This window comes from Scardinius erythrophthalmus, assembly GCF_964197995.2.
Source record: "Scardinius erythrophthalmus genome assembly, chromosome: 21".
NCBI classification, from domain to species: Eukaryota; Metazoa; Chordata; class Actinopteri; order Cypriniformes; family Leuciscidae; genus Scardinius; species Scardinius erythrophthalmus.
Genome location: NC_138241.1, coordinates 33,064,155 through 33,088,004, shown reverse-complemented (window position 1 = coordinate 33,088,004; position 23,850 = coordinate 33,064,155). Strand labels below are relative to the sequence as shown.

Below are 23,850 nucleotides of genomic sequence, written 5' to 3'. Positions count from 1 at the left end.
AGATTAGAATAAACAAGATTAAAAGAGAATTAAATTGTTTAAATTAAAATACAACCAAGTAGAATAGAACAGGTTTAAAAAAAGAAGAATAGAATGACATAGAACAGAATTCTATGTATGTTCTTCATGCTACATTACCGGTAATCCATGTGGGCCTTTTCTTCCTGGAACACCCTATAAAAGTACACCAAAATACAAGTTACCTGAAGAATTACATGCCTTTAAACTTATTTAATGCATGTTCTCTTCTGATGAAGGATGTTGAGGCAGAAAATGTTAAATACTGTGTATCTCACACTGTATGTTACTAAACAGTTCAAAAGTTTGTGATCAGTAAGATATTTTAATGTTTTTGAAATACAATATGTTCACCAAGGCTGCATTCATTTGGTCAAAAATACAGTAATATAAACAGTAATATTGTGAAATATTATTACAACTTGAAGTAATAACAATAGTTATTATTCCAGTCTTCAGTGTCACATGATCCTTCAGAAATCATTCTAATATGCCGACTTGGCAATCAACCTTTTTTATTATTATCACAGCTGAAAATAGTTGTGTCGCGTAATGAAAAGTGCATGAAACTGCATTACAGGGTCTTTTCTCAAGATCCTTTAAAATGAACCAATATTCTGAAGAACTGCGTTTATCTAAAATAATAATAACATAATAAATGTGCTCACTGTGCTTTTTTATCAATTTAATGCATCCTTGTTGAATGCAATTATACATTTCTTAACACAAACGTGTTCCTAATCTTTTGAACCTTAGTCTAGATATACCTCTAACACATGTAAATGTTATGTGATATTGTGTACAAAATGTTTTAGCATGATTATTGATCAATCGCACAAGGAATGAGCGACACTTGAATAGCACAGAAGCTACGGGTACAGTTAGAAGCTACCACAGTACTAGTACAAGTAATACTCACAGGATAACCGTTATCTCCCAATCTGCCTGAGAGTCCAACAGGCCCCTGGTCACCCTGACAAGACAAAACACAGTCATAACACACTCTTACTGTTATCAGTTACACATCTTGTATCATCCTGAAAAATGTGGTTCTAAATCTGATATTTGATCACCTAAATCTCCTCTTTTCTTAAACCTCTTAATTTGGAATTTTTTATTAAAAACAGTCAAAGTGAGTAAAAAAAAACTGGTAACATCAGAAGGAACGTCATTTCAGAGGAGCAGTGCCAAGTGTGTCCATGTGTTGATTTCAAATTGCACATGTGTGTTAGTGGTGTTCAAATGAACAATGCTAAACATATATAATTAAACCAAGTGTGAACTTTGAGAGTCAATAAAAATACAAAGCCGCATGGGAGGATTTTACAGTAGTGCGTTTATATAATCACACAGGACGAACGTTATTCTACAACACCTGCAGATCACTACTGAAACTCAAACAATCTGTTCCTCTCACACAAACAAATGGTGCTAACATCTTCCAGAAGGAGGGAAAAAAAAGGTCCCTCACCGGGAGCCCAGTATCCCCTCTCTCGCCTTGTGGACCTCGATTTCTGTTGTCTATTCCTGGTGCGCCCTGTAATGTAAACAGAGAATCATATACAGACAAATCAAGTCAGGTTGCTTAGACGTTTGAAACGACTACTATAAACACACAGGAACACCTTACAGGATCTCCTCGCAGACCGCGGTGTCCCTTAGTTCCAGAACTCCCTTTGAAACCCTTCTCACCCTGAAAGACAAAAATAACATGACAGTAATAAGCAGACATCTGTGATAAAACAAAACCAGATGGCATTTGTGATGCGTGTGTGGTTGTGTAGTTACAGCACTGCCCGGGTCTCCTTTAGGTCCTGGAAGCCCATCTAGACCAGTATCGCCCTGCACACAACAGAAATAGTGAGTACAGCCAATCAAATGACTCAATAACTCATCCAGCGACAACATGTGCTTGCAGTTTCATATGTAACTTATATTGGGTTTCATTTATTGCAGTGTTTACAAGGCAGCACTTAATATTCCTTAAACACATTTATTTATACAGTTAATATTGCTCATCATACTTATGGTTAGGGATATTTCACATATTAAAATTATTCCTCAAATCATGCGGTTTGTTGAGGAAGGGCTTGCTACTTCTTTTCTAAGTGGACAAAACTATGAATTTTGCTTAGTGGATGATATAACAGGCAAAAAATACTGATAGACTCACGTTGAAAGAGGGAATGTTATGCTTATAGAAGGCATAACTTCCTAAATACTAAAAATGTAGTATTACAGTATGAAAAATTTTTCATCAGTAATTGCATACCAAATTTTGATGCATGCATATATCTGCATATTGCAGGGTTCATAGACAATTTTAATAAAAAAAACTCCATACTTTTTCAGACTCAAATTTCCAAACCTCTCAGTAGATTTTTCAGCCCGTATTTAACATTAAATTACATACAGCATGCGGTTAATACAGCATTACATTTGCTATATAGTACAATCAATCATCTAAAATAAATATTTTCGGTGTTTTTTTCCATTGGTTTTCTCGAGGTGATAACATGAGTTTTGCGTTATGAAAATGTATGCCCTGAATTTATTCAGTCACGTTCGAAAATCACTAAACAATCACTAAACTTTAGTCATAAATTATTTCTTTGTATAATGCACATTTTATTGCTCTTAAATTTACAACATAGTCTTTGCTAATTTGCACATTTTTAAATGCAAAACATTCAGCCAATATTTGTATATAATATTAATATAGATCGATTAATGGAACATTCATTTAAGATACTGTGAATGTAAGAGAAATAACCTGTTCTCCATCCACTCCATCCAGCCCGATCTCCCCATCTTCTCCCTGTCAGACAGAGGTCAAAGGGTCACACACACTTGCAGTCATGTTTAGGGAAGTTATCCACAACCACTGAACAAACATGTACTCGTTTGTGACCCTACAGGCCTACACATTACATCTGCATGCTTGGAAAAAGCCCTCAAGGAAACCATTAACTTCACTGCAAAAAGCATTATATTTAATTAGGATCTGGACTTAATTTCCAGTAAAAAAAAAAAAAAAAAAAAAAAAGTGCAAGGACATTTCCACATTTTATTTTCTTGTTAATGTATAAAACACATGAAAAACCATCTTCTGTCATTGCAAAAAGATTCTATAAAACTTAATATCCCATGTAATTTTGCTTCTCATAAAAATGTCTTGTAAGCTGTTTAACATGATGTTTATTCACCTCAAAACAAGCCAAAGATACTCATTAAAAACCATTACAGTGTTTTGTGCTCTCTAAATTGTAGTTGCAGATAAAATAAAAAATAAAATAAAACAGCAGAACAAGCATTCAGAAAGCACTTAAGGAAATTATTTGTGTCTTTTTTGACTTATATTTTTGTCCAAACAGTAATTGTTTAAGTGGGAGCAATAATAGACCTAACAGGCAGTAAACAATATAACAACTCATGTTACTCACTTTATTTCCAGTGTAGCCTCGATGACCCTATTGAAATGAGATTTTAAAACATTTCCTTTATTCAGCACGGCTGTAAAACACAATCTCATCTGATTTAACATACCCTAGCCATGCAGGTATCATGTATTTATCCCTAAAAATGATTTCATTAAGTCACACTCAACTGCATGAATGTGTTTGCACTAAATTACAAAATATTAAACCATTTTCATTACATTAACAATTTGATTCATGGTCTCCATGTATGTAATCTTTTTTTTTTTTTTTTTTTTGATACCAATACAATTAATGTTCTAAATAAAAATGCTAATTCACATTCTGAGATAAGTACAGAAATTCTAAGCAGAAAACTGCACTGATACAAACAACATCAAGAGATGCATCTCCAATGATAATCACATTACTTTACCTTGATTCCTCTGTTTCCACGGCAACCGATAAATCCCTGAGTTCCATTCAGCCCTGGTGGTCCTCGATCGCCCTGCCAGACACATGACCAGAGAGAGAATACTTATCCATGGCATATACAGTGTACATCCTCTCTAAAACATGTGTATTCTGTCCTATATCTTCAGTGACACATCGCTAAAGATGAGGTCTTAGGGCAAAACTGCATACGAAACAAAGTACTAAACTACTATATGATATCAGCTGTACATCATCTTCTGAATTACTAATGTTGAAGTTGCTGAATTGGAATATGAAGCACACATATTGAGAATAACAGCATACCTTAGGCTTACACTTTTACTTACCATACTACCTTCATCTCCTGGAAATCCAGGATGACCCTTCTGACCATCTGAGCCCTAAATAATAAAAACAAAGGGATGCTGACACAGAAAACTGAGTGTGCGAAATTATGCTACCTTCAAGAAAAAGTCAAATTCTCAGGCAGAAATGCATTTATCCTTTGCATAATGTGTCAAGCTCAGTGAGAAAAAATCCAGTGAAGATGAACGAAACAAGAAAAATTATGTAAATCCACATATTGAGGATCTCTGACCTTTTGACCCGCTTCTCCAGGGGGTCCTCGTGGTCCAGGTACACCAGAGCATGAACAAGTAACATCGCAGCATACCCTCAGCGCCACTGTTTCCTGAGGGGAGAGAAAGGTTTGTCTATTGCTGTTGAAGTCACAGGACATGCATTTAAATTTTAGGGTATTTTACCACAAATTCTCGCCAAAAGAAGCTCGCCAAAAGAAGCTCGCCAAATTAGACAGTTGGCAACACGGACGTGACATCTCTGAAAACTATAAACGCATCTACACAAGCTACAATCTAGACTATTTTAAATATTGGTCCAGTTGAAATGGTTTGTGTCGATCACAATGTGGAAATCAAAGATGTTAATAATTGTGCATATCACTGTGTCAAGTAGTTCATGGTAATATTAATACATTTCAATATTTCATATTTGTGCAATATATAATTTTCTGAAGGATGTCAAATCTGGCTCCTGAAACAAAGGCCAAATGAAAAGCATAAAAAATTTCAAATTGCTCATTTATTTAATGAGAGAGAAAAAGCGCGACAACATGCACAACACTACATAATGCACATCTACACAAGTTGAAGGAAAATAGCTTTGAAAAGTCTGCAGTTAAAAAACACAAAATAACATTCAGTTTCAATTATAAAATTTCTTTCAGAACAGCTGCCAAGCCAATGATGCAACTTGTGCAGATGGTGTAAAAATAAAAGCTTGGCAAGAGTTGAAAACTGCTTCTTTGAGAAAACAAGAGTCCTAAATCCTTAAAGTTGTTTTGTCTGAATGACACACAAAAGTAAAGACTCATAACTCCAAAACTATAGCAAGGATAGTCAAAAGGTAGGTATCGTTTGAAAGAACACTTTTCAAATTTATCATTTTAAAATTTAAATTTAAAATATAAATTAAATTACATTTGGACATTCTCCTGCCGAGAAACTGCTGATAAAAGACAATATATATATATATATATATATATATATATATATATATATATATATATATATATATATATATAATTTTATTATGTTTTTGCATATCTTTCTTATTTGACATGGAATAACTCAGGAAGGAAATACGGTAGGGGAAAATTGGATTGGATAAAGGAATCAAAAGTTACAGCATTTGAAACCACGATAGCCTTTTTGTTCAGTCCTTGACGCCCCCTAATGAGCATTTTTAAAATTGTTTCTCCATGAAGAATATCTTGTCATGTTCATTTTGGGCTAATAAAAATAAGTGCCATTTTCAACAATCTGTCAATGTTTCATGAGCTGTATGATGTTTTTGACACATTGCAGTACATAGTACAAAAAAGTATGAAAAAAAAAAAGATTATGAAAAAAAGAAATTCTATTTATCAGCAAATAAATCAGCAATACTTCTGAGTTTTTGAAATTGGCTACATTCAGTGTAAAGTTCAGACTCTAAGCTTTCAAATGACACCAATTTTGTATTAATCAAGGCAATATTTTTGAAAAATATGATAATGAATATTTTATATTATTTTATAATATTAGATTCTAAGCTGAGATTCTAAGCTGTAAGATGATACATATTTTGTGTTATTCCACGTTTGAAAACGAGAACGGACAGTTCCGGGAACATTGGAAAACAAATTGTTTTTTAGCTAAGTATGCATCGCTTTGTGAGGAATATCTCGTGATCAGTGCAAATGGATTATGTTGTGTTTGGGCTCTTTGTAATCGTGAGAATCTGCTGTCACTAAAGATGTTCAATTTTTCACAATCCATGCAAGTTTCATGGAAATATGAGCTGAAACGTCATATCAAAACAACATAGCATACTACTACTATTTCATTGGTGAGCCTGTGCAACTTCATGTGTTAGAAGTCCACGAGGAATATCTTTAGATCTGAGCAGGCCCGTTGCGACAAGGCAAGCAAACCAAGCAATTGGGGCCCCAAGACAACGACTGGTTAAGAATAAAATGCAACGACAAACTGTGTGAGCGCCCCTTTGATAGTCAATGCAGTAAAGTGCAATGACACTGTTATCGGGATCCCCCTCAAGGTGGCCCCCCTCAGTAGTCGCTGACAGCAGCCAGTCAACCACGTGATCTCTGCTGCCGGCAAAATACAAAACCTCCTCGGCAGTCATCATGAAGCGGAATTATGCTTCAGGAAGCCAGAAAAAAGAAGAGAAAGGTAAAACAAGACAGTGGTAAGTGATAAGTTACACTGGATAAAATAGCTCTACTTGTCTCTACAAATGGTGTAAATTTGCAGCAGGTAGGCTAGCAAAAATATGTTTATGTTAGCTACCTGCCTGATGGCAAAAGCTGCTTGTAACGAACAGTTAGTGCAACTTTTTTTTTCGAACGGACGGAATATGGTTACATACTATAATATGTTTTTTTAACGGTATAAGGAAGACGCAGATCTGTTCCAGAATCACTGTTTATCGTATTTATCGACATGACATTGTTATAGCTTTGTAATAGGTTTTGATGAAAGTGGCATAGCATGCTATACTAATCATTCCACCATGATAATCTATTTACCAAATGGGGGTTAGGAAAACCACACAATAAATTCCGTGCATCAAACATTAGCTTGGGATGTTTTTAAGCATTGGTAGTTGTGAAAGCAGCTGCATCCCTTCCCTTCTAACGAAAATTCCTTCAAACGGCCCTGGATCTGAGTGATAGATTTTGGTGAGTTTGGGCTCTTTTTAATCTTACCAATCTGCTGTACATAATGATGTGGCTTTTTCCACAATTTATGCATGCTTCACTGAGTAAAAACACAACATCAGTGCTCCATCTGTATACAAAGCTCTGTGTGCGCCTGCGGGGGTTCATGTGTTACAACTCCATTAGGAATAGCTTTAGAGCTGAGTGATGGATTATGCTGAGTTTGGGCTATTTTAACCGAGAGAGTCTTCTGAAAATAATGTTGTGCAATTTTATACGAGCTGTGCATGCATCATGAAGTTATAAGCGAAAACCTAACGCGAATACTTCATGAGTATTGGCTAGGTGCGTCTGTTGTTGTTTTTTGTGTTAGAACGCCATGAGGAATATCTTTAGATCTGATTGATGGAATATATTGAGTTTTGGGCTCTTTTTAATCGTGAGCTCCTGCTGTAAATAACGATATGTCATTTTTCATGATCGATGTATGTTTCATGAAGTTACGAGTGGAAATGTGTCTTAAATTAAACATCCATATTTGATTTACATATGGGTCTCTTGAAGGGCTTCTTGTACAAACCAAATCGAATCATTATGTCCCTTTCATACTTACAATTTGTTTCATAAGAGCATTGCCTAAGTTCAGCATGTTGACGGCCAGTGGCTGCATGTACCCGAAACCTCTGCCAAATTCCAGCTGCCGAACATCCATTTCTCCCTCCAAAGACACAATCAGCAGTGCGCTGATCCCTAGTTTACACATCAGAAATAAGCACAAATAGCTTTGAAATGGTTCAAGTTCAGGGTCACAGTCTCTAAACTTGACTTCAATTCACTTTGACTTCGCTCAGGTTAAATGGGGGAAAAGTCCTCCAAAAAAAACATGGGGGCTATGAAAGACTACAGTACAAATAAGAAAAAAGGCAGTGCTTCAAAATCAAACAAAACAAAATCAAGGAATCAAGGAATCTCTCTAGTGTAGGAATGGGTGGATCTATCTTAAAATACTTTGGGATATTTTTGCTACTTACCACTTTGTTTAAGTCTGTCTGAACTCTCCATTAAACGCTCAATGCTATCATCCAACCCGTCTGTGAAGATAATTAAAACCTAGACACAAACATACAATTAAATGTCAGAGGTTTTAGCAGCATCATTCTGTGTGACTACAATTTTATGAGTTCCATTGCGATCTAGGTGTCCAATATGGATCTAAGTGATCAAAATGCTGAATCTGATTTCCCAACCATATTTGCATTTTTAAAATGTATACATTTTTTCCAATAGTCCTCTTACAGATGCAATTTAATTCACCATTTTGGGTAAAATATCACACTTTGTTATAAGGTGACATAGTTACACGTTACTACATGTACTTAATATAGTAATAACAGTAAATTATGCATAATTACAAGTAACTAACCCTAAACCAAGCCCTAACCCTAAACATAACTAAAATAGTAAGCAGTTAATAATTCATATTAGTGCTATATTATTAGTGCTATAATATTAGTGTCAGTCCTTAAGTACAATGTAATAACGTCACCTTAAAATAAAGTGTTACCAAATATGATAGCAAATAAAAGTGCATAGTGTTTCTTTGGTTGTATAAATAATAGTTTAACTACGTTTCTATGTCAGTAAAACATCACAAAAACAAAATCATTTTTAAATAACATCAGCAGAGGTGCTGTTGTGTAATTAAGGGAACATTCATATAAAGAATGTAATATAGTTGACAATCATTTTGATGGTCAACTTTATATCTCAGACACATTCCCACCTTTGCCTTGGCTTCAGAGGAGACAAACATTCCTTTGAAGGATTCTAACAGAAGCTTGTTGAAGGCAAGGGGCTCCGAAGGTTTTAATGACATCACTTTCCTGACCACATCCTCGTTGTACTTGTCAAAGCCAAATTCCTCCAGAACACGGCCATCTCGTCCAGACACTAGCCTATAGCCAAATCTAGTTGTAATTTGGTCCACTTTGAAACAACACAGATCACCCATCATGGAGATCCGGTGGATGGCGGCAGTAACCAACATTTCCACCTGAGGCCTCAACAGAGCTTGTGTGATTGATTGCTTGGCCACATCAAACCCAAAGGCAATGTCAATATCGCAACCTGTTCAAACAAAACAATAGGTCACAATCTTCAAGAAAGGGAATAGACCAAATAGTTTACATCATTATCATTAAGACCATGCATACAATACATTTATAGAACAGTCTACACAGTATATTACCATTTACCATGTTAGAAGACTTTTTGGTAACACTAGAAAAATGTCCCGTCAATAACAGGTAACTATGCAGGAAGTAATGCAGGACAAAATGAGTAGTACTACCTTAACACTTCAGCTACTACTATCAACTACCATACAGTAGTTACCTATTAATGACGGACCATTAAGAATGGGTTAGTTCACCCAAATATGAAAATTCCGTCATTAATGACTGTCCCTCATGTCGTTCCAAACCCGTAAGACTTTTGTTAATCTTCAGAACACAAATGAAGATCTTTTTGATGAAATCACTGACAGCTATGCAACTGACACTCTCAAGTGTCTTTTTTATTAGCCTAATGTCCAACATGAGTTCATGTAACAATGCCTGCTTTTGCGTTGCTTCATAAAACTGAGGTTAAACCACTAGAGTCACTTTAACTAGGATCACTTTAATTATGTATCTACTACCTTTCTGGGGTTTGAAAGTGGTAGTTGCATAGACTGTCAGATTTCCTCAAAAATATATTAATTTGTGTTCCGAAGATGAACGAATGTCTTACGGATTTGGAATGACTTGAGGGTGAGTACATAATGACATAAATTTCATTTTTGGGTGAACTAACCCTATAACTATTGCTTTAAATTCAAAACTTATTGAGCTCCCACATACGGCAGTCATAATTGGAAACAGGCGGCAGCTCATCAAGTTTAGAAAAAGTGCTGATGTAAAGTATTTAGTTTATAATAATAATCATCAATTATAGTATAAGAACTAATTACTTACTAGATATGGGAGAATCATCAGGGATTTTACAGATACTATCTAACACTTTACTTGTGGTTGTCTTCAGTTTAAGGCTTTCGAAAGTCTCAATGAGGACCCGGTCAGCTGATCCAGCTATGTCAACCACAGCTTTTTTTTTTATTTTATTGCCAAACACAATAACAGTTATTATTATGTTCTTGTTTCTGAAAAAATCTAATGTATCCAATTGTTTTTGATCTTCTTTCAGATCTTTTTGTGATCCATCTGTCATCAGCAGGAGATTCTGAGTGACTCCTTCATCTATTCTGGATCCATTCTCTTTTGTGAAGGAGTGTTTAATTAATTTCAGGGCGCCCCAAGTATCAGTGCCCTGATCTACTTGCTTAATGTTGTTTATAGCTTGGTTCACTTCATCAAAACTAGTGTAGGTGTTCAGATGAAAATGAGCCGTGAAATTATGGCTGAACTGGGCGAGACCCACTCGCCATTTGTCTTGAGCAATATCCAGTTCTTTCACAATGCCAATCGTGGTTTGTTTGATAGAATCCCAGCTTTCTTCATCAATAGACTCGGATCCATCAATTAAAAAAACCAGGTCTGATAGCTCCTTCTCACAAACTAGAAAGAGAAACAAAAAAAACATTAGGACAAACAACATTAATTGAGACAAAAACAAAAGCATAGTTCGCAGTGTTGAGGAAGCAACATTGAAACTAGATTGGCAAGCTGCAAGCAACTTATGATTTAGGGTTTATTTTAACTTGATCACTTCACTCCTTGTGAAGAAGACAACAACTAATAAACACAAACACTAAGCATCATATGGGACATAGATAGAGCTTTAAACTGAATTATATTGCCACATAACATGGGAAGAGTAGGTCATATCTATTTTGCAGTGAAAGATTTATGTGACCAAGTAAAAATGGACATCCGATCAACAAAGATGCTTGCAGAATATGCAGAAAATAATCTATTTAAAACTCAGTTACTGACAAAAACTGGCTGAATACATTTAAGCTATTTAAGTGGTCAACCCATTTTTAAATACAGTAATATTCCTTTGAAATAATTTAATCAGAAGAACATTCACACGTTGAGCTTTAAGTTAATTTGTTCAAAATCTTTGTGCCATACATTTTCAGATTTTTTTTTTGAACAAATGAACTCAAATAGCACGTCAGCATTAAAAATGAACAGATTTTTCAGTTGAAAAAGAAATGAACATCAATTTAACAGGGAAGATTGTTATTAGAAAATCTGCAGAATTTTAAAAACAGCTGAGCAACTGATAAATGTAGCTAAGTTTGTTGCATTGCCATTTTAGCTAGTTATTCCCAAGCACTGATAAAAGGTGATAAGAAATTAAATTTACTTGGTTTGGTAAGATTGCAAAGCTCTCGGGTGATTATTTTTTGTAGTTTATGCAGATCCAGGTAGGTGTCTGCATAGTGCACTCGGCCATTCACTCCTGCCATCATCCTTAGCTGGGCCTCATCTGCATCTTCAGTACCAATAGCAAACAAGTTGACTTCTGACTTAGCCAGGGATTCAGACCAAGTGTCCAGTCCACTTAAATCATTGACCTTGCCATCTGTAATCAGAATTAGCACTTGGGGTACATTCCTTGGCCGTCGTCCACCATGAGTTTTGTCAAAGTAGGAGAGTGTGTAGTTAAGGGCCCGGGCCGTGTTTCTTCTTCCCCCTGAAGATTTAAGGTTTGAGATAGCCCTCAGAACATCAGCCTGACTGTTGTACTCTATCAGGGTGAACTCTGATTGAGGGCTGTTAGAGTAAGTGATGGCGCCAAATTGTACCCGTTGTTTTCCAACCTCAGATTTTCTTACCACATATGACATTAAGTGGATCATTTCCTTGAAACCATCTTTATTGGGATTACCAGAGGCATCCAAAAGGAAGATTATGTCAATCAGTTCGGATGTCTTGCATTCTGGAAAGATAAAAGATCATAATGTAAGTAGTCATTTGAAAAAGTCACTCTGGCTTTGGTTTTTACTATAATACACATAAAAGCTGACAATCTTTTAGAAGATGTACACATTAAAGCGACAGTTCACCCAAAAACAAAAAACTAATCCATATGAATCCATCATATGAATCCATCGCTTTATATGATGAAAAGATTGAATTTACTGTAGGCTTTTATTCACATATAAACATTGATCAGCGAACATAAACAGAAGCTCAACCAAACCTGCTTCACACATGAGAACAAACCTCTTGCAGAAGCTCAAACGTGCTGTGAAACACGAGAATGAACCTCATTGGTTCTTGCACATCAAGAGAACATGCAGAACATGCGCACTTCCGTTTATCACAACTAATGTGTGGGTTGATGAATGTTTTATGTGAATAAAGCTTAAATTCAATCTGGTTATCATATAAAGTGATCGTGTCTCTCCAGAACATTTAGGACTAAACCGCTCAAGTCATGTGGACTAGTTTAACGATCTCTTTATGAACTTTTTAAAGCTTCAAAGTGTCAGTTGCGTAGCTGTCAATGGATGGACAGAAAGCTCTCAGATTTCATCGAAAATATCTTTATTAGTGTTCCCGAAGAAAGTGTTACGGGTTTGGAACGACATGAGGGTGAATAATTACTGAAAGAATTCATTTTTGGTGAACTAACCCTTTAAAAATGTACAGTCCTTCTCTTTCTGCAAAACAGCCACAAGCCGTAAATGTCAACATGCTATTGCCGGTCAGAATCAGATGGACTTTGGAAATGGAGGGTAAGATGAATCATCAGTAGTTTTGGTCCAGTTTAATGAAGAAAGACTATTTGTTGCAAATGTTTTCACTTTTAAGAGTACACTAGCAGTAGATGCCCTCAAAGCTAACAGACATGGACTAAAAACCACAAAACTTAACATCAACTAAAAGAGGTTACCGACATAATGTGATCTCTTTCAAAAATCTCAGATTTTGTTTACATACCTGTTTTACAGATCTTGAGAAGAACCTCACTGCCTAATTCTTTCGGGTTAGCAGATTCGTCTTCATAGAACACACCTCTGTGGGATCCAGCAATGGCAAGAATCTGAGATCTGTTTGCATGTCTCATACCAACGGCATTAATGTTGATGGAATTTTTTCTCAGGTCTTTCGCAGGTTGTTCTACATCATCCCTACTATCTCCATCTGTAAGAACTATCAAGAACTTCAAGGCACTGGAGCGCCCTCCTTTAGACTTGTCAAAAGACTGCAATACGTTTCTAAGTGCATTTCCAGTGTAAGTGGTTCCATTCTTCTTTTTGATGTTTCTAATTTCCTGTAATAAACTAGCTTTATCATCAAATGTATCTAAGGAAAACTCCTCTTCTGTGTTTGTGCCATACTGAACAACTGCAACACGCTCCTTGTCTGGTCCAATTGCAAACTCTTCTATCACAGACTCCATTATTTCCTTGATGTTTTCAAAGCATTTAGTGCTAACACTTTCTGATCCATCAATCAGGAAGACAACATCTGCAAAAAGACCTTCACAACCTAAAAACAAGAAATTTATAAAGTGAACACTCATTCTGTGAAAATAATCTTGAAACAACAATCGGACACGGGCAGTCATTTATAGGCACACATCGTATATCACCAAATTTAATAAAAATTGTGCAAATCAAATAACCGTGCAAACATAATATTGTGCAAATCAAGTAACAGTGCAAACATACCATATATACATATGCCATAAATTGAATTTCTTACCTTCACATATTTTTGTAAGGATGTCTTTCTTAATATCCTTGAGAAGATCAAAGTTTTTGACATAATACGTTCTTTTTTGACTGCCAGATATCGCAACGAGCTCGGGCTCAGATGCATTTTTCACACCAATAGCATAAATGGTGACATTCTGTTCCGTTCTCAGTATGTTAGCAGGAATTTCTACCGGCTCTGCTGTCTCTCTTGATTCGCCATCTGTGATTACAATCAGCACCTCACGAACCTTTTCGCCACGTGTTATTACAGCTTCTTTGAATAGCGGTATCATTTGTCTTAACCCCAGATCAGTCCTGGTGCCCCCTTTATCATTCACGAGATCATTCACTGCCTTTTTCACATCCTCTTTTTTGCTATATTTGTTTAATTGGAAAACTGTGGTTACATCGCTTGAAAACTTCACTACTCCAATGCGCACACTGTCATTCCCAATCTCAAACACATCAAGGCATTCACTCATGAATTTCTTCATATCTTCAAAGTTTGCATCGGTTATACTTCCTGATTCATCCACAAGGAAGTATATGTCAGCTTTGACTGTTTGCTTGCAACCTACAAAGTAGTGAAAGAGTATTCCATTATGAAATTGAAATTGTGAAACAGGTTGAACATTGTGCTATTAAAAAAAAATGATAAAAAATATTGTGCAAACCTTTTGATATTGCTCCAAATGAGGTTTTAGGTATGATGGCATCTGTGATTTCATTGCAAAGTGTTTTGGTTAAAATCTTCGCAAGGGAATTTAGTTGATCAAAGCGTTCCACATTAAACACAAACTTCTGGGGTGGGTAGGATGCAATCTCTCTCATGTATTCCTCTTTTGCGTCTTTGATACCAAGCGCAAATACAGTGACGCCTGATCGTCGTAAATCTGCTGCAGCGCTGGTCACGTCATCTGTGGACTTTCCATCGGTGATAACAACAGCAACCTGCGGAACATGATCATCTTTTCTGCTACCTCTTGCTGTGGTAAACACATGCTCTTTGGCAAACTTCAGAGCAGCTCCGGTGTATGTTTTACCACGACCATATGCCATGCTACTGATGTAGCGCAGGATGCCAGCCTTATCATCGAAGGTGTTCAAGTACACATCAGCTCGAGGGACGTCGCTATAGAGGATCAAAGCTACCTGTATTTTTCCCTCGCCCACCTCGAGACCTCTGATGGTGCTCTCGAGAAAGTTGCGCACAAGTTGGAAGTTTTTGGCTCTGATACTGCTGGACTGATCAACAATAAAAGCGATATCTGCCACCACGTCAAACTTGCACTCTGTCAAAAGACACAAGAACTTTACAAAACCAAAGTCTTTTGGATTATGTAATACATAATAGTTTTTCAAATCCAGTCATAATTAAAACCCAAACCAAGGGGGAAAAAGTTTAATAACACTTTATGAATTTTATTGAAAGAATAGAAGATTATGCACACACTCACCATCTGTGACAGCAGCGTCCTCCCATGTGTCAATGGCAAACTTAAGTTTCTGCAGCACTGGTTGAATGTTGGCTACTAACTTGTAGCTGTGCTGGTGACTAGAGATGTCCTTCATCTCATTCGAATCAGCTCTGTTTAACCCAACAGCAAGAACCGTCACTGCAGCTTTATTAATTTCACGGGATGCTTGGATGACACCATCATCAGATTTTCCAGCTGCAATGACTATCAGGAACTGCTTAAATCCTTCAGATACACGGCTTCCAGCAGCGTCATTTAAGAAATTTCTGTGAGCATATTCAATTGCATGGCCAATTCTACGCTTCCCTATAGGCCTTAGCTGAAGGTTGCGCATCATTGTCCCAATCTCACTCTTGGTCTTGTCAGTATTAAGCAGGAATTCCTCTTTGACATTTTCGCTAAACTGAGCCAGGCCGACACGATTAGTATTCTTTCCCACGTCGAGCTGGTTGACCAGTCTAAAGAGCAAATTCCTTATTATTGTCTGCTCTTGTCTAGATGCTGAACTATCAACCAGTATGAAGATATCCGCATATTTTTTCAAAAAAGCTGAAAAGAAATGGAAACAAATAAATGATTTATATCTAAACAATTTAAACACTAGGGTGCAGACAACAGTAGATTAACAGTATGATGGGACTCAAAGCATGTGCACTGTAAAAAAATGATTGTTGGTTCAACTTAAAAAAAGTAAGTAACCTGGTTGCCTCAATTTTAAGTTCATTATGAGTTGATACAATGAAGGAGATTGGTTTAATCAACATAAACTAAAAATATTATGTTATCTGAACCAAATAAATTATCTAATTTGATTTGACTAAAGAAAAAATGTTGTGATAACAAATCATCAACATATATATTTTTACAGTGTACATTTATGGAAAGTTTTGGTTTTGTTTGTATTCATTTTATGGATTTTTATATTCAACAATCCCACTGTATAAACACAAATGTGAAAGCATATGAGGTCAAATGTTACCTCCTGACTGGACGCCCACAGTAAAGCACACTTTGCTGCGCAGACTCTCTTGAAGACCTTGCAGTTCTTGATAATTGTTAATACTGAATATGAACTCTTCATGTGGGTAATTAGCAATGGTGCGCAGCTTTTTCATGTTGCCTGTTCCCACCCTGATGACAAAGATGGCAACTCCCAGATTTCGTAGTCTCTGGGCAGGTTCATCAACAGCATCACTCGATTCCCCATCTGTGATGACTATGGCAATGCCAGGGATATTCTTTCTGGCCAGGTTGAAGTAATTCTCACGGATGAAAGTCAAGGCTTGACCGGTGTTGGTGCGTCCTCTATGGTGGATGAGATCATCCAACTTTTGGTGCAGGTCTCTCTTATCTAAATAGTCTCCAAGTAGGAACTCTTGGTATGTTCTGTCACTAAACTGGGCAAGTCCCACTCTCACCTTGTCAGGTCTAAGGTTAAATCTGTCCACAAAAGCATGGAGGAACTTCCTCACTTCTTTAAAATTGTCTCCAATGCTACTAGAAGAGTCCACAAGGAGCACAATGTCTGCCTGAGCAGTATCGTTGCAGCCTAGAGCAGCAAATGGAAGAGTTTTAGTTAGAACTTTGACCACTGAATTCTGCTTTTAATTCTTGTTTGTACAAAGATAATAATAGAAATGTAATTTTAAGGATGAAATCAGTATTTGCTGAGAACATGCTAGTCATGATTTTGCCTTGTTGCTTTAACTTGAGATTCCACAACATTTAGGCCCTGTTTGCACCTGGTATTAAGATGCGTTTTGGTTGATCAGATCACAAGTAGACAAGGGAGACACTTTCCCATTTACACCTGGTGTTTTGATCCGTCTCTTTTGTCCACTTTCAACAACTTCTGCTCAGATTTCTTTGAGGGGAGGGTGAATATATAGAATATAGAACATTGAGTTTGGTACGTTTTTCATCCTTAGACCAAACTCTTAAATCCCATCTTTCAAGCTTACTACTCATGAGGTCAGTAGACAGAGAGTAGGCGTCTTTTGTGGCTGTTCAAATGCATTCGACCACATGAGTGTTTATACTATGATAGCAATCCAGTCAAATGCATTCGACTACCTCTGGAAGTAGTTGAAAGTGGACAAGATCAAAACGTTTTAGACCCCTGTATTTAGCGTCGTCCACTTGTGATCCGATCGACAAAAAGGCATCTTAATACCAGGAGTAAACTAGGGGTTGAACGACTTCAGATTTTTATAGTCGTCATTTACGTGATGACAGTCGAGTCGACATGGACTAGTCGCTGATGCTGTGATTAATGAATAAGCCTGAACCTCGTGCTGAGACTGAACGCGGCTTGCCTTGTACACGTTTATAGCATATGACACAGCGCTGTCATATGTGTGTGCGCGATATGCACATGTTGTGAGCGCTGTCTGTACATGTGTGTTACAATGCAGCAGGGCGATTAACTTAAGTGTACAATAAGTGTTTCAAACGTGCATTTACCCGATCAATTTGGAGCATCAAGATGGTATGGGCATCAAACATGTCTTGTGGAGCGTTCTCGGATTATGTATTTATTTGTCATTTTAACTGTTTGGAAACGGAGCGTAAAAGTGGACTTCAAACATTTCTTATCCTTTTGCGCCCTCTATAATAGGCCCTGATCAGCGACTAGTCGATGTCAAGCGTAAAGCGTCCATGGCAGATCATTAACGTTGACTAGTCTTTGCGACCCCTAGTGTAAACAGCTGCCTTATAAATGTCAACCTGTTCTAACTCAAGCTGCTCAGTCTTTAAGTAATCACGATTTTCCTATAGAAAAATGTCTTACACTCAATGAAAAACTTTTGATCCATGACACCTTACAGCTTTTAAGCTACATGCAACAAAATCAACAGCTGTTCTGACTTAGTATGCTTTAGTCCTTCTAAATGATCAGACTTTTACAAATGACATTATCAAAAATCCCCTAAAAAAAAAACTAAATTACATTGACAGAATAGTCAAATCTAGCTTGGAATGTTTTTGATTTGATCCAAGTGTTCAAACTACAGGATTTCAAGCAAACCCTCAGGCTCAAACTATTTTAGGGCATAATTCTCAGGCAAGGTTTTAGCCCCTTTCACGGAGATTCCAGAAAATACACGGATAAAGTGACCCGTGATTTGACCTGGGTTCGTTTGATTTTGGTTCATTCACGCAGCCAGTGGTTTTCCAGAATCAGAGAGTGCGTTCACACACAACCCGTAAAAAAACCCGTAAAGACACGTGACATCGATGTGACTTGTAATGTCTCAGCAGCGTTTGCTTATGAGCTGTGAAATCACGCAAGTGCATTTTTTTCTCTGCTTCGATTATAAACTTGCGCATTACGTACTGTTTCACTAGCTGGCGATTGGCGCACGATCCCGGCTTCAGCGTCATCACTACGACACTGCATTATTACAGCTTTTGTTCACACAGCGCGCGTGCCGGGACTGAACCAAGCGTGCCGCACAAGCCCTTAAAAGTGAAGCCAAAACGTCTCGATCGCCCCTCGGTGACTGGTCCTAGTATAGGTCATAAGCCCCGCCTCCCCGTGTTATTCAACGGGACTTGAGACCAACTAAACAATTTAATTACACTTCAAATATCTTTTTTTCCGAAGGTGGTTTCTGTCATTTACTGTAGTTTTTATCACGCTGATGTAAGTTCAAGTGTTTGTTTTTAAAATAAGTTTGTTTTTAGTTAAGTTATTTGATGCTATGAAAATGGTGGTGTGACGTCATGATTGACAGCTGTGATTGACATGTTCTCAGAGCGAAGTAGTCACTGAAGCACCAACAGACTTTTTTTTCGACTGAGGACTGAGGAGATTGGATCTTTAAATTTAATATCTAAATTTCTATAAATAATTATTTCACTCCGAGAGTGAGGGTGGGGCCTTGATTTCGTAGCTCTACCTCCTGCTCACTACAGCACAGACTCAAGCCCCAAGATGTCAGCGCCATATCGGGACACTGGCGGCTTCGCTTCTCACCAATGGACGAGAGCGAAGGGGCGTCGTTAATATTTTTTTACAGTCTATTGACTGAACACGGCAATGTTACTCGGTCCCCAACCTGGCATCGATGCCGGCATCAATCCCGGGTCATGTTTGCACTCACACAGAAGGCATTCTGGCCATTTGCCGGTATCATCTCGCTGTGTGAAAGGGGCTTTTGTCAAGCTAACATTCAAAGTTTGAAAAAAATACTTTGAATACAATAAAGATCTTAACGGGGTTTGTTGCTACTGGCTGCTGATCTCTCAGTAGTTCTCACACAGATGTCCAGTAAAGCTGTGACTCAAGAGTTTTGAATTGGAAGTTTTTCAATGTAATGTTACCTCTTGACATCAGGAGGACCTCTTTTTGTGTTTCCTCCACAGTGGTGCACAGTTCCCGGATTACCCTTTGGGAGATTCCCTGCAGAGCTGCAAAGTCTGACACGCTGTAGACATACTGATCGTACGGCTCGTTCGCAATCTGTCTCAGTAACATCTCGTTTGCATCTTTGATCCCTATGGCGTAAATTTCGATTCCGCTTAGCCTTAGCTTCTGAGCATGTGACTCTACCTCATCTTGAGAATCACCATCTGTGATAACAATGGCAATCTGAGGAACATTCTGCTGTGCTCGACTTCCGGCCTCTACAACAAAGTGTTGGTTCAGCATGAACTCCAATCCCTGGCCAGTAAACGTCCCGCCGGTTTTATAACTCAGATTTTGGATGTAGTTGAGAATTTCCTCTTTGTTCTGGTAAGTGTTAAGGAAAAACTCAGTACGTGGCGTGTCACTGTACTGAACCAGACCGATCCTGATTCTATCAGGAGCAACTTCAAAGTTATCTACGAGTGAGGAGAGGAATTCACGGATTTGTTGGAAGTTGTCCGGCGCAATACTGTCAGAGCCATCCACCAGGAATACAATGTCAGCCACTGTCTCCTGTTTACAGACTGAGAGAAAGAAAACAGACTTTTTATTTGAGCAACAATCAGACAAAACTGAACATAATCATCTCGTATGATCTAGCCAATTATGCCCCTACCAAATTGTTGGCCATTGCTGACGAGAAAACATAATGACAGAACAAGGAATCCAAGTAATCCCCAATCCTTCTCCATGCTTGAGTTCCTCATTCCCTGAAAAAAGAATCCAGTGTCGTTAAGTTTCTGCAACACTCGCATCACCAAACAGAATTGTAAATATAATATGATGTTAGCTTTAAGAAAGAATGAACAGATATATTAGGGATGTCATTATATAAATCAAAGGACACAGAAATCTTTCCACTTTCCCACTGATCTTTCCTGTTTTGAATGAAAAATAACACACAGAATGTTTGTAAAGACTGTCAGGTTGAGATATGAGATCTACAGTTTTGTGTGCGTTACTGGGACTACGACCACTTATACTTATATCCTTACCACACAAGGGCCTTGTACCAAACGGCGCCCTTTATGTTTACTTGATGCTTACTTTATGTTTACCATGTAAACCATGGCCATCACAGGTCAGCAAAACTGCAACAAGTCCGATCAAACTTTATCAAATGTGCACTGATGCAGCAACATTTGCAGAAATTACACTGACTGCACACAAGTGTACAACTAACTGAGCCTAGAAGGCAAAAACTCCATATCTATTAGCATTGATTTAACACATCTTCAAGATACAAATACATGTCAAATGTATGCATATCTCCCAGACAAACATATCAAGGGTGATCTAAAACCCATCCATTGTTGTATAATTTATTATTTTGGCCAGCATTAAGGGGATTCTCCTCTTAAGAGCTAATGTTTGTAGACTTCCTTTGTCTCTGAATAACTCTTCCATTCTTAGAACATCTGCCTACAGTTAAGAAAAATATTTACTTGATGAAGTTCCAGCCTGTCAGATGTAGAACTGGCAGACATCTCCAGCAGAGCGGCAAAATTACAGGACAGATGGAGCGAACAGATGTTTAGAAACATCCCTCACTTTCAGCCTCTTACATTATATGTGCAAATTAGTAAACAAAGATGTAAATAAATTATAAAGTACTACAAAATGCTAAACAATTTATGATTTATTTTATCAGTAATGTTGAATGTTATTTAATCAACATTTTTACTAAATTAGGGCTGCAACAACGAATCGATTAAATCGATTAATTTCATTATCGATTTATTGTGTCGCGCGACTATGGAGCGAATTATGTGCCATAATTAAACAAACAAATCCAGCATTTTGCAAACAAACTTGATCTTCGCAAAGGAAAACTTGACTCGCAAACAAACAGAAAGCAATGTGCAAGTACAAAGGTCAGTTTGAGTGAAAATGCAGTGGAGTAACAAATATGTATTGTGTTTTACAAATACAAATACAAATAAATGAGCCAAGATAATACTTCACAAATAAATACAAACCATCCTACAAATTGCATATAACGGTACCTTTGAACAAATACTAGCCTAAATCTAGTGCATACAACTGCATATCTGTCTGTTATGAATGTAAGACACTTGGCTTTTCATGAGATCTCTTGGCTCGATTTTCTCACAAATGTGTCCAGGCAGATTTTCTCTCAAATGCAGTTGAGCAACTTCCTCTTCTAAAACTAGGGGATTCATTTAGCGCTAGTCTCCCGGGAGAAGCACTAATATGAAACTTGCCTTTGCCTACAGCTGAGGAAAATGACTGGTGAACGGATGTGTTTCTGTCTTATTTGATCTATAATTCACTTTTTGAGGTTTTCTTTTGATAAATGTTTATTGCATATCTAGACAGAAATCCACATTAGCACCCAACTCTCTCTAGGATAGGGGAATCTAGCTGAAAGCTCTACCATCATATGTTGCTTTTTCTACATTTTTTCTACATCGGACGCATGCTAAATTAGTGATTATGCCTACACTGAACGAATCTATTTCTTTCGTTCTCCATAAATTACCCTCCTTTTAATTAAATGAAATGTTTTCATTAATTTATGTAGAATAAAAGAAATAGACTTGTTCAGTAAATGTAACGTTTTTACAAAAATTAAAAAAGCAACATATGATGGTAGAGCTTTCAGCTGATAGATTCCCCTATCCTAGAGAGAGTGAATTGCTAAGTGCTAATCTGTCTAGATATGTAATAAACATTTTGCAAAAGAAAACCTCAAAAAGGTTAATTATAGATAAATTAAGACAGAAACACATCAGTTCACCGGTCATTTTCCTCAGCTGTAGGCAAAGACAAGTTTCAAATCAGTGCCTCTCCGGGAGTCCGGGAGACTATAGCGCTAAATTAATAATCTAATTTAGCGCCATCTACTGTTTTAGAAGAGGTAGTTGCTCAACTGCATTTGTGAGAAAATCGAGCCGAGAGATCTCATAAAAAGCCAAGTGTCTCACAATCACAACAGACAGATATGCATTTGTATGCATTAGATTTAGTATTTGCTCAAATGTTATGCAATTTGTAGGGTGGTTTGTATTTATTTGTGAAGTAGCCTATTATCTTGGCTCATTTATTTATATTTGTAAAACACGTTACTCCACTGCATTTTCACTCAAACTGGCCTTTGTACTAGCACATTGCTTTCTGTTTGTTTGCGAGTCGAGTTTTCCTTTGCGAAGTAGATCGAGTTTGTTTACAAAATGGTGGATTTGTTTGTTTAACTATGGCACATAATTGCGCCAATCAATAAGTCGCTGAATTTTTTGAGTAAAAAAAAAAAAAGTTGAGCGCGGAGCGGAGCAGTAGGCTATGGAAGCTTAAAAAAAAAAAAACACAATTGCGACTTTTTATCTCACAATTGCGAGTTTACTTTATATCTCGCAATTCTGACTTTAAAACACGCAATTGCGACTTTATTTCACGCAATTCTGACTTTAGGCTATATCTCGCAATTCTGAGAAATAAAGTCAGAATTGCGAGATATAGCCTAAAGTCAGAATTGCGTGAAATAAAGTCGCAATTGCGTGTTTTAAAGTCAGAATTGCGAGATATAAAGTCAGAATTGCGTGAAATAAAGTCACAATTGCGTGTTATAAAATCAGAATTTGACTTTTTTTCTCGCAATTGCGACTTTATATCACGCAATTCTTACTTTATATCTCAGAATTCTGACTTTATATCACGCAATTGGGAGATATAAAGTCAGAATTGCATGATATAAAGTCGCAATTGCGTGTTATAAAGTCAGAATTGTGAGATATAAACTATTCTAATGTAAAAAAAAAAAAGGCCGTCTTTTTTTCCCTCTTAGAATTGGACGTTAGGCCTATATCTCACAATTCTGAGAAAAGATGTCAGAATTGCGAGATATAAACTCGCAATTATGCGTTATAAAGTCAGAATTGCATGATATAAAGTCAGAATTCTGAGATATAAAGTCAGAATTGCGTGATATAAACTCGCAATTGTGAGATAAAAAGTCGCAATTATCTTTTAAAATGTTTTATTCAGTGGCGGAAACAGGCTTCCATAGAGCAGAGCTATGAGGCGCCAGACTGGACAAAAGCGAAGCGAACTCCGAGAGCGAGCGACACTGCGCGAGAGAGACGTCCCGATGTGCATACTATCCATGCTAAATAGTA

At 37.1% G+C, this 23,850-nt stretch overlaps 1 protein-coding gene across 2 annotated transcripts in view; it reads right to left on the bottom strand.

Moving 5' to 3' along the window:
* Nucleotides 1-23,850, bottom strand: part of LOC308682044 (collagen alpha-6(VI) chain) — a 39,585-nt gene that overhangs the window by 12,437 nt on the left and 3,298 nt on the right. For both annotated transcript variants that reach the window (XM_081351488.1, XM_081351487.1), the window contains exons 2-23: nucleotides 20,331-20,424; nucleotides 19,630-20,238; nucleotides 16,283-16,852; nucleotides 15,283-15,852; nucleotides 14,500-15,117; nucleotides 13,833-14,399; nucleotides 13,065-13,616; nucleotides 11,482-12,057; nucleotides 10,125-10,724; nucleotides 8,894-9,237; nucleotides 8,142-8,220; nucleotides 7,724-7,860; nucleotides 4,468-4,560; nucleotides 4,217-4,270; nucleotides 3,871-3,942; nucleotides 3,462-3,488; nucleotides 2,792-2,836; nucleotides 1,807-1,860; nucleotides 1,649-1,711; nucleotides 1,490-1,555; nucleotides 938-991; nucleotides 139-174 (exon numbers count right to left, since the gene is read on the bottom strand). In XM_081351488.1, coding sequence (XP_081207614.1) covers nucleotides 139-174; nucleotides 938-991; nucleotides 1,490-1,555; nucleotides 1,649-1,711; nucleotides 1,807-1,860; nucleotides 2,792-2,836; nucleotides 3,462-3,488; nucleotides 3,871-3,942; nucleotides 4,217-4,270; nucleotides 4,468-4,560; nucleotides 7,724-7,860; nucleotides 8,142-8,220; nucleotides 8,894-9,237; nucleotides 10,125-10,724; nucleotides 11,482-12,057; nucleotides 13,065-13,616; nucleotides 13,833-14,399; nucleotides 14,500-15,117; nucleotides 15,283-15,852; nucleotides 16,283-16,852; nucleotides 19,630-20,238; nucleotides 20,331-20,421 — 5,877 coding nt within the window. In that variant the 5' untranslated portion in view covers nucleotides 20,422-20,424. The remainder of the gene's footprint in view (nucleotides 1-138; nucleotides 175-937; nucleotides 992-1,489; nucleotides 1,556-1,648; nucleotides 1,712-1,806; nucleotides 1,861-2,791; nucleotides 2,837-3,461; nucleotides 3,489-3,870; nucleotides 3,943-4,216; nucleotides 4,271-4,467; nucleotides 4,561-7,723; nucleotides 7,861-8,141; nucleotides 8,221-8,893; nucleotides 9,238-10,124; nucleotides 10,725-11,481; nucleotides 12,058-13,064; nucleotides 13,617-13,832; nucleotides 14,400-14,499; nucleotides 15,118-15,282; nucleotides 15,853-16,282; nucleotides 16,853-19,629; nucleotides 20,239-20,330; nucleotides 20,425-23,850) is intronic.